Source organism: Cynara cardunculus (assembly GCF_001531365.2).
Source record: "Cynara cardunculus var. scolymus isolate 2C chromosome LG 2, CcrdV1, whole genome shotgun sequence".
NCBI classification, from domain to species: Eukaryota; Viridiplantae; Streptophyta; class Magnoliopsida; order Asterales; family Asteraceae; genus Cynara; species Cynara cardunculus.
Genome location: NC_037529.1, coordinates 13,522,636 through 13,534,796, shown reverse-complemented (window position 1 = coordinate 13,534,796; position 12,161 = coordinate 13,522,636). Strand labels below are relative to the sequence as shown.

Genomic DNA, 12,161 nt, shown 5'->3' with positions numbered 1-12,161 from the left:
AACCGTCCATTTAATTTGATGAATATGTAATTTATAGAAGTTTTGATTATTTCCTAATATAAAGTATTAATTATAATTAATGATCAGTATTCATATTCCATAAATATTTAAATCATAATAAATGAACTCTAATCATTTCCATAAATATTTTAATTTATTGAGTTGCATTGGTTGTACAAATGCGATAGGTTGTATTTGAAATAAACCCTATATATATATATATATATATATATATATATATAAAGAGAGAGAGAGAGAGAGAGAGAGAGAGAAAAGTAGTTGAACAAGTATTGTGAAACCTGAAATGGAATGAACAAAATCTCCATTGATGAAGAGGTTTGTGAAGCCGATGTTGGGAATCCTCTTGTAATTCTCTGAACTTGTGCTTCCGTCCGCCATCACCATTTATACTTTCCACCCACTACTACATATCAATTTATATATATCACCATCTCGCACGACACTATTATATATAGAGAAAGACTTGTCTGATCAATTATTGATATTAAATATTTTATATATTTAATTAATAAAGGGTGTGTTAGTGATTTTGGTAATTAATACTTTTATTATGCAATTTACTTGAATGTCTCAACCAAAATTCAACCGACTTATTAAGAAGATGATGAATCGGATCTGGTCTCAACAGTAGGTATCATAGTGGGTTTGTGTCTTACTGTTTAGAAATTGTTTTGTATCAATGGATATCATAATAAGTTTATCTCTTAGTTTAGAAGTTTTTGGGTATCACAATAAGTTTGTGTCTTAATATTTAAAAGTTTTTGTGAACTATTATGATGAATGATACATCATTCATGATCCATGATAAATTGATATATCATCCATGATGAATAATATACATTAGTGATGATAATACATCATTCATGATTAATAACTGGTGAATGTATTGAATGCATGGTGCACTCTTCTTTGTCACTTGATTCACAACCTAAAACTGGTTAGCCGATTTCCTTAGCAAAAAAAGAGGAAGTCATTTGTCTCTTCGATTGATTTTCATTCAATATCCATTTCCCACAGCATAAACGGGTCAAAGATCACCCTAAAATTGATTGAAAAGTTGCGGTTTGCAACCAAACTCATTACCTGCCCATATATATTGGGTTAGGTTTCGATGAGGAGAATTAAGATGAGAAGCATAAGAAAAGATCTTCACCCTTGAATGCACATTAGGATGAGATGCACCGATATTAGATGCATCGAGATGTACCATATCAATCCATATATGAAGCGACTCATAGATGAGTTTGAGATTAAAGATAATCAATGGTTCAAATCACTTCTTATATTTATCATCTTAACTCTACTCCTCACACAATTATTCACCTCTGTAAATATAATCTTTTCATGTGGTGTAAATGATGCCACATCTCGGTTTCCATATGGTTTTCAACATCTCCTTTACTTGGCCATCAGTGATATCTCATAATCGTATACTTTGACTTTTATATAAATCGTGAATGCTCTAAATCCAATATTTTCAACGATATTATTTTTCAATGTGATTTTTAAATTTCTATATTGTTAACATCACAATTTTATTTTATTAAGGGGCCGTTTATCATACTTACCTGGTAAGTGTTTATTGATAAATTTTAATACTATTATGTACTTACCGGGTAAGATTTTAGTCCACCAAAACAACATCGTATGCAACAATTTACCCGGTAAGCGTTTACCTTGGTAAGAGTCGTCGCCCTCACTTACCGGATAAGGTTCTTGGTCCTTGTCTCGCTCTTACCGGGTAAGGTTCTTGGTCCTTACTATATTCATCCGGTGAGTTAATGTTATTTGGTAAGCACTTATCCGGATAAGCGTTTGGTAAACGACCCCTAAATATTGATACAAAAATTAAATACATCAATACTAATCCTATGTGTCACTGAATATAAAAGTTAAATGAATCTAACCGTAATTTTATTGAAAACAATGCTATATATTAATTTGAATGTTCAAAAATATTATAGGTTCAATATTGCTCTCGATGTGCTTTTAGCCTAATTCCACTGTTTCGAGTGATTTTTAAGTTCTTTTTTCTTGATTTCAATTAACTTTTAGTTTTTTAATCAATTTTGAGGGACTTTTTCAGTTTTTTTTTTATTTCAAGAGTTTTTTTTTCCGGTTTTTTGGTTGATTACAAGGTACGGTTGCACCTTCTTGAGCTTTTGAATATCATGCGGTGGCATCTTCTATAAAAATACAGTTGCACATTTCATAAAACAAAAAAAAAATTCCATTTCAGCAGAGAGATAATATGGTGGCATGTGCCATCGTATTCCCTTCTATGTCCATGATGGTGACGGGCGATAGAGGAGAGATGCGGTGGTTCCTAGTGAGGGAGTCGATCCGACGAACACGAGATGCACCTGATATGTGGGTTTTTGATAAGATATACCTATATAATATTTATTCTTAAGAAAAATGAGATAAAAACAAGAAAACCAAATTTTTCTCACTTAATAGACATTTTTAACAGAGTCAGTGATCAGAGATCATTTTCAAAACAAATGAAAACCACAACAAAGATTTATGGACTTACCAAAATTTAGGTCTTACTTTTGGAGTTTTCGTTAAACCTCAAGGACCAAAACTAGAGTTTACTCTATATATTTTAAGTGCCGTTTACCAAATGCTTACCGGAGTAAGCGCTTACCAAATCACATATTATCGGAGAAATATGGTAAGGACCAAGTATCTTACCCGGTAAGAGCAAGATAAAAACCAAGAGTCTTACCCGATAAGTGAGGGCAACGACTCTTACCACGGTAAATGCTTACCGGGTAAATTGTTGCATACGATGCCGTGTTGATGAACTAAAATCTTACTCAATAAGTAAATAATAGTGTTAATTTTTACCGATAAACACTTGCTAAATAAATGATTGGTAAACAACCCCTTATATGGTCTTCCTTATAAGCCTCTTGTTATTTTAGAATCCTAATTTTTTGTTTTAGGAAATAAGACAATAAGAGGTTCTTTCTAATTTGTATCCATTAAAACCTTAAAAAAAATACACCTAGGTGTGTAGGTAGTTAAATGATGGAAACTTGAAAAAGTCAAAGCTGTCAATTGTAGGTGTGTGAATAAGAAACGAGATTCCTTCAAACCAATCTTATCCCTCGTTAAAAAAATCCGATCAACCCAACATAAAATAACTTAATCAAAGTATTTTAATGTCTAATCGAGTTGTAAAATTTTAAATCATAGGTATTGAATTGATATTAGGTCACTATTATCTGAACTCAACTCAGCCCAATTAACCTGATATCCTTTTATTTCTTGGATTTAATATGATTGTTAAAATTCTATTAATATATACATTAGATAATTACATCATCACGTACACTCTTCATATACACATATTTTCAATCTATTCACCATCTCTATACAACTCAAATATATATATATATATATATATATATATATATATAAAGAGAGAGAGAGAGAGAAGTTGGTTCAAATAGAAACCAACCATATTGTGCAAACTAAACTAACCAACCTTAACCAATCACATTCTTTCTTCACTTTAGGTTGAAATCTAAATTATAAATTAATGATAAGGGTAATTTTATAATTTAACCTTTTTGTAACCCCCTAATAATTAATTGGGAGTTACAAATCTTAAAAGATACCTCTAATTAATCATGAGATTTTTCTGATTTCTTTATTATTTCATGTTCRTGTTCTTCTTTTCAAGTTATGTTCTACATATATTGAAATTGGTTGTCTAAGTGTACAAGATTTTTGTTTCGTCCAAGATACATGGAGAATCCTATTGTAAAAGAATATCAGAATAATGAAAACGATAAACGCTTGCAGTCTATGTTCATATCTGCACACATGCACAACGATCCTTGATTTTGAAATTGTTCATATATGTGCATCTCTTGCAGTCTATGTTCATATATGTTCACCATATGAACAACTTGTTTTCATTGAAAGACACAATCGTTGTTCACACGAACCCGTGACGATGTTATACGGTATGACATTGAAAAACATCACACCATATGAACATATTGTTTACATTGTAAGACACAGATGCTGTTCACACGAACATAAGGCCGACATGTGAACATATATGAACATATGAACATAGTGTTTACATTGCAAGACACAGATGCTGTTCACACGAGCATAGGGCCGACATGTGAACATGAGTTGTGAATATGAGTTGTGAATATGTTCATAATCGATCGTAGGTTACAAATCGGCTGGAGAATATCGGGTTCACGATGCGTGAGGATTTATTACCAAAATACCCTGTGAACAATTGTTTATAAGCAGCCCAATTAATTTAATGATTAATTGATTATTTTTTAATACTCATTTAATAATGACCGTTTGACCAATTTATCTTTTGAACAATTGTTCATACACATATCAATTAATATATTAATTAAATTATTGTTTATTTAATAATAACCGTTTGATGATAAAATGAACGATCAAGATCGGTTCACATAGTTTGTACCATATGGTTGGTTTCTATTTGAACCAGCCCCTATATATATATATGTATATATATATATATGATAAAGTAAAAAGTATGAATAAGTTGTATCAAATGGCTAGATAAATAACATATTCATTGTTAGAAGAATATTTTAACGTACTAAAGTATCAACCCGACCAACCACTAAGATTTGGGTTGGGTTGCACTTTGGTTTGGGTTGGGTTGAGTTAAGATTTTTCAAACCTCAAGTATTGGGTTAAGTTGTTCAAATGTCTTCAACCCGATCAACCCAACCCATGAGCATCTCTACATCTTCCCATCCTCATCGAGGAATATAATCACATTCACATCCCCGTCTACAACGGGAAACGGGGATCCCCAACGGGGAATTGGGGATTTTTTTCCCCGTTACTATATTTTAAATCAAATGTCTTAAATACCACATTTGATCGATAATGGTCCATGTTTAAATCTCACATATATATTTTCAAAATTTGCTTTTATAGAGTATCAAAAATATTCAAATGTGAACAAAATCACAACATCATATGTTTAATCCGATGCTTTCGACTTTCAACGTTCTTTATCCACAAAAAGTAAGACAACTTAGAAAAAATGTATATAGAAAGAAATGTTAAAATATTATTTCTTAATCTAAAAGATATTAAATATAATTATATAATATATATATATATATATAAAATATTCGGGGAGGGGACCACGTTAATCAGCCCTATCCCCGTCCCCGGTTTTTAACTTTCAAGAATCTCTATCCCCAACAGGGTGGGTATATCGGGTTTTTCAATGGGATGGGTCCCATTCTTATAGTTAGTCAAATATATTCATCAAAAGTGTATGACAATACATCCAAAAAAATAGATAATATAAATTTGAATAAAATATATTATCTGATGTTTCTTCATTTCATTGATTAAACATGAATGAGATGTGTAATTTTAAGACAATGTATTTTCCTCCTAAAATATTACATTTTTTTCATCACATCAATACATAAATGTTGGTCCCTTTAAGGTACATTTGGTACACAGGACAGGGACATGACAGAACATGACATGGATCACTGTCTCATGTTTGGCATAAATTTTATGTGGAACAGACAGGAACAGAGTGAAACAACGTGGAACAGGCCTGTTCCACCCCTACCCCATGGAACAGGGTGGAACAAGGTGGAACAGACTTATATTTTACCAATATAACCTCAAAATAAAACTTAATTCTCTTCTAAAACATCAAATAGATCTCTCTTTTACATCTTATTCATTCTTTAAATTTTATTTATTGTATTTTATATTTTTAAACTTTCATTTTACTGTCCTCAAAATATTATTTTTATACGGTTTCTATATGTTTATAAATTTATGTAATTTATTATATATTAATTGTAACACCCCCGTCCCGCATGGTCAAAGACGGGAGATGCCACAAGTGGTTTAAAAAAAAATAGTGCATTATATAAAACAGAACAACTAATAAAATTTACCAAAAGATAATTACATAACCATAGACGGAGATAACATGTCTCAAAATACGTTCCCAAAATATCAGTACGTCTACATTAGTCATCAAAAGTTTAACAAAAGTGTAACTTAATGGTTTATCTTCAATATTGTCATCTCCGTAGCTCTCATCCCAAAATCTCTGCTAAGTCATGTACYTGCCGAGGACAAGAAAATCTCGGCTGAGCTTAATGCTCAGTGAACGAATAATAATAACTAAACAATGAATATGAGATAACAAGTTCAAAAACAATTTATAAAGCCAAGTGATAATCCAAAAGAAAGTCAAAATGTCCCAAAAGCATGTCAAGGGTCCGAACACCAAACCGTATCACGAGGACGCGTTGTTCCCAAAGGATGATCAGTCCATTCAGGCATAAGTGAGGAAAGGGGTGTGAGCACAACACAACAATCCTCTCCGTGGATTTAACCACGGCCACAATTTATTATCCGATAACGATTCCTAGGATTGATCCATATGCCCTCTATTCTACCGGTACATAATCAAGTCCACCTTTAAGGACTATAAAAATGAGTACGCCATTATCGTTTTAGTCACCATAGAAACATCTCAATACTGGTGTTCCAATTATTGAGTCTATAGTAAAATGTCTCACAAATGAAGCAATCAAACAAGTTAAGTGATCAAAATGATCCATGTTCCAAATAAGAATGTACATCATATTTCGAAAGGAAACAAAAGCTCAATAGCAATTGATGAGCACAATGAGAATTTGGAACCAATATATTTGGATTAGGAAGCCTTATACAAATGGCTATCCTCGTATCAAGTGAGATATGAAATCCGTACCTTAACCGAATTTGACAATTAACGCACGATCAAATGTAAATTCACGATCAAGTTTGATTTATCCGCGTGCCTAACGAACGGATAAACGGGTTACTATTTACAAATCATATAAACCGTAACATAATTATTTTAATAAAATTACTTAGGTCTTAATATACTTAAACAACATAGACTTCAAGAAGGACAGCTGGATACGAATTGAAAACTCAAACGTAAAACTTAGTCTTATTCTCTTTCGATCCAACCGCTTCCGTCCCTTTTATTTCTAAGCATTTTTACCCTACTTAGAGACCAATCCAAATTATTTTGTCTAAATGAAAGTTGTAGGTTGGTATCATATGAGTTTATTGGTTTTGAAATCATCTCATTTGAATCATCCATCTATGTTATATAAATTTTACAAAACTGCAAATTAATCCCGAATACAGTGAAAAAAGCCCCAAAAACACACTGTTTCGAGCCACCTAGAGTCATAACTGGATTTTCGACTCTTCATAAAAGTTGTATTATGCAGTAAGGTCTTTTTGACTGCAAAATACGAGCTTATTCCGATATACGGTTTGAGAGTTATACAATGTCAAAGTACATGAGTTGCATTGTCGGTAAAATTCGATTCCATAAATCCCGACTAACTTTTATGATCCAACTTTCATGATTCGCTACATTTACATGTTATAAACATACTTCAACATACTAAACAGTAAAACAAGTTCAATGGTCGCTAACCTAATCTTAATCATGTATTTTTACTCTTTTCGACATTTAACCGAACAATTGGTGTACGGTTAAACATATATCCACAATCTAACCATATTGAAACTATAATATACTCTTTTCATTTCTACATCAATTTAACCAGTCCAAGCATTCTAAGCATCAAATATATCATAATTTTGACAATATCAATTCGTAAACTTAGACATAAACACAATTTATAAACCGGTCTTAAGAACCCTAACATAAACACCATAATAAAACTGAATGAAATTTATACGTTTAAAAAGGGTTCGAAGAGTAGATTCCGAATATATATTTGTTACCTCGATCTTCTTAGTAACTTGACGTAAAATTTAGAGAGAAGACGAGAATTTTAAAGGGAAAGAATATTGAGACGAGAGGTAAATGAGGTGGTGATATTCACCGCCATTCACGCATGCATGTATATATATAATTTTTTTTATTTTTTTCTAACTATATATATATATATATATATAGTTTAATTATTTGGCATCTTTAACCCTTCAAGTCTATATTCTCAACTTTATATTAAAATAGGTATAAACTCAACTTTAGACACAAAACTAGTCTGAGATACAAGTTGGTTAAGCATATGGTAAAAATATGTTATGCATAATTCTATCAAAAATTCACTTAATCCAATTTGTACGAGTTAACGAAACACGAATATTATATTAATAATAAAAAATAATGTAGAAAAGAGATAAAAATAAAAATAGAAAACCACATACACTTTTTATTTGGTGTCATTTTAATTGTTTTGACGAAAACTTCAAATGATATATTTTGTTATAAAAAATAATTATTCTATTATAATTTAATAAATTACATATATTGTTTTCTTGATTTTATCACAGTCAAACGTATTGCATAAGGTTCACGCATGCAATTTGTTATTTTCGATGAGTTTTGTGTGTTTTCCCTTGATCAGAGTAGTAAATATTCGATTTTGATCTTACAGGAGTGATTGTACAKATGATAGGTGAATTCTTTTGTTTTCTGGAAACCAAGTTTTGTGAATGTGATGATACTATATGGGATCACTAGCCAAATTGTTTTCTTGATGCTTATATTTTATTTACTATTTGATATTTAATCCATTTTAATTGATTGTGCACTTGTTGGTAGTAGTTTTTTCTTCTTAGTATGAAATGCATATAGATTTGCTTCGATAATGAATTCTTGATGCTTATATTAGTTGATTATGAAATCATGTATTTTTGCAAATGTATTTTTGCAAGTAGTAGTGGTTTGATGTAAGTTATACTTTGCACACCGTATTTGTTAACATTTATATTGATTATTTAGTGGAAAAAAACACTAAACAGCTCACTGGGGGTAAATTGGTCATTTTAACCAATTCCGTCCAGTTCTGTCATGTCTTACCAAACGCTGAACAGCTGCCCTGTCTTGTTTTGTCATGTCATGTCATGTTCTGTTCCGTTCTGTCCTGTCTGCGTATCAAACGCACCCTTAGGGTCTACAAGATGTGTATAACCGTTTGTAGAAGGGGGGATGAATACAAACACAGTATTTTCAAATTTAAAATATATATTGATAAAAGAAGATCAATACAGATTTTACAAAATTGTTTGCGAAAAGATAAGGTAAGAAAAACCTATCTAAGCAATCTAAAATTTACACACTTAGTCTTAGCAAATAAGAAAAGATTTGTTGTTAAAGAATAGAGAAAAATAAGTTTTGTCTGGGAGAGAACTTGTTTAGAATATAATGAAAGAGATTCTAACTTGCTCTTGAAGATGAGCGAATTTGTTTTTAGATGTGTGTTCTTTTACTTAAGCGTAAGAAAGCTCAAGGTAAGATTTTTAAGTATCTCTACATGGAGATAGAACACATCTATTTATACCAGTTGCATTAAATGTGGGTTAAAACGCGTGTTAAGCCTTAAGAGGAAGGTTTGTCCTTTGCTACAGTGAATAGTACAAAAGCCTATTCATGAGCAGACATCCTTTCACAAAGTTGGTGGGTAATGGAGTCAACTATTCGGTTCCGTACCGTACTAACTTTTAGAAAATGTATGAGTTTGTCCTTTGTGTGTATAAGGACAAAACAACAACAATCGTGTTCAACAAGCTTATTTTGATCACTGAATGCTGGAATAACTTGAAGGTCTCTTCAGCATTCGCTGAGGCTTGGGCAGTCTTTACACATATATAGACAGACTTATAATCACTGAATACCGCTTCAGATCACCTACTTGCCATATTCTAATCTTCAGTTTAAGTCTTCGACTTTTGCTGAAGGTTCTTTGGTGTGAGTGTTGTCTTCTTGAAGTAACGTTGTTACTAATTGGATTTACAATACACGTTTTTCAGCGATCACTGAACAGACTCAATGAAGATCGCTGGAACTGAAAAAACAGAAACATAAATACTTCGCATAAGGAAAGAGGGATTATCATCAAATAACTGAGAGATAGGATCAACAATAAATCATTGGTATATTTTAGGACAACAATTTTCCTCCTAAAATATTTAATCTATATTTAAGAAAAAATAACTTTAATTTCTCATATTAATCTGTTCAGCATTTAATGACTTACACAAAGTCGAGATAACTCGAATTTGCTTGAATACATAACCTTATTCGACCGAAAGTCTCTCTGTGTGTTGTATTTTTGGCAAACTACACGTGTTGGATCCCGAGCTTTAATGATCCACTATGAACTTCTAATTAAATACTCTACAAGTCATAGGCACTTAAAGAGCAAATTTGTATACAACGTCGTCCACAGCCACAAGTGGCATTGACTCTCGCTCAACCTTCAAAAATAAAATTTGATAGAATCACAAACCTTAATTACCCACTTGAAATTTTATTTATTCATATCAAATTTTTTTTTATTTTTTATAAATAACGGGTACTTATATGTTATTGAAAGAGGGATAAACATTAATGTTGGACTAACACTAAAAAATACATAGAAGTGTGGAAAAGATTTGAAAACCAACAGAAGTTGAAAGTCACCTTGGCGTGAACTTATGAGCTCACTTTCAACCTTGTGTTAACCGATGTGGGCTAAAGTTTGACCTTATATATGGTTCGATCTGACGAACTAGACATGACCTTGTGAGCGGGCTTAGATTTCACTTTTGGTCTTGTTTCCACTGCCTACCCTTCTGTGTGAGCTTGTAAGTTGGGCTCTTTTTGATTACGTAGAAACTTGAAATATTTTTAGTCTTATAATCGTAATCTACTTTTAATAAAAAGAAATTCCATAGGTTAGCTTCTTTATTTTAAAGCTCAATTTGATTTATTTCATACCCTTCACTCAATGAGAAAATGAGTACAATTCGAGCTTTCTTCATCTTCTTTCTTCATCCTACCATTCACCTCCCACAAAAAAGGCCATTTCCACCACCACACTCTCTCTACCTATTTTATTGAATCGGGTATGTTCTTTCTCTAGGGTCTTTTTTTTTATTAACTTGGATATCCAATCCGCTATGCGAGCCGACTAATCCCAGGGCGACCACTTGCTTTGCAAATAGCCCAGAGTCACCGCATTTGAACCTCCGTGGCCACAAGGGGATTTTTATTCCTTCTTGGATTTGAACTTGGGATCTCTTGTTACTTTTCACCTTTGGAGCCAAGCTCAAACCAATCAGGCACCGCCCTTGTGGTTTTCTCTAGGGTCTTTTTTCAAGCGATTTATTCAAATTTTCATCAAACAACGATAAAGGTAAAGGTTATTTGTCTACATCACCTGTATGTATATATCTGAATGTTGTTGTGATTTATGTAATTCATGGTCATGTTGTCGATCAGAATTTTGAAGTTTTTTTCGAGTTTGATATCATAGCGTAGTAGCATTGGGATGCAAAATGTGATATTGCAAAGATTGATACAGATTTTTATATGAATCAACCATCTCTGCTCCTCTCCTTCATCCTCCGTCAAACAATTTGTTAGCTTCTTGAATCTTGAATTCCTAGTAGACCAACATCTGTCATGGAAGTTACTATTGTTGAAATTTGTTCGGTCCAATTTGTTTATGGTTTTGAAATTTGTGCCTTGCTTATGGTTATGAAATATGTTTCTCGTTCCATTCCAATTCAAATGATTTCTGAATGATAGGAACCAAAAGCATGATACAGAGTGGGATCTAGAAATGTTTTTCAAGCAGTTACATAGAATAAGTAGCACAATAAAAAATAAAAAAAAATTAATTATAAAAAAAATACGGTTTCATTGAAAATGACATTATAATGGTTTTTTTTTATTAACCTGGATATTCAACCCGCTATGCGAGACGACTAATCCCAGGACGACCACCTGCTTTGCAGATAACCACAAAGATGGTACCTGATTGGTTTGAGCTTGGCTCCAAAAATCAAAAGTACCAAAAAATCTCAGATTCAAATGCAAAAAAGAATAAAAATCCTCTTTTTCTGACATTATAATGGTTTTTTCAACACCCAAGTAGATTTTTTTTTCCACCTTTTCTGTTGATATCATCAAAAAATTTAAAACAAAACAAATTGTATTTGAACTTACAACCTAAATATTATTTGAACACCTATCTATTATTTTTTATTTGTAAAAATGTTATTATTATTATTAAAATAATCTTGCTTAATCATTATTATTAAAACTAAAC

The 12,161-nt window shown here is 31.9% G+C and overlaps 1 protein-coding gene across 2 annotated transcripts in view; it reads right to left on the bottom strand.

Annotated features, from left to right (window-relative positions):
- Positions 1-437, bottom strand: part of LOC112506760 (aldehyde dehydrogenase family 2 member C4-like) — a 9,046-nt gene extending 8,609 nt beyond the window's left edge. The window contains exon 1 of one of the 2 annotated variants that reach the window (XM_025111016.1): positions 300-437. In XM_025111016.1, coding sequence (XP_024966784.1) covers positions 300-405 — 106 coding nt within the window. In that variant the 5' untranslated portion in view covers positions 406-437. The remainder of the gene's footprint in view (positions 1-299) is intronic. The other variant, XM_025111017.1, reaches the window with a different exon arrangement.
- Positions 438-12,161: the final 11,724 nt, after the last annotated feature.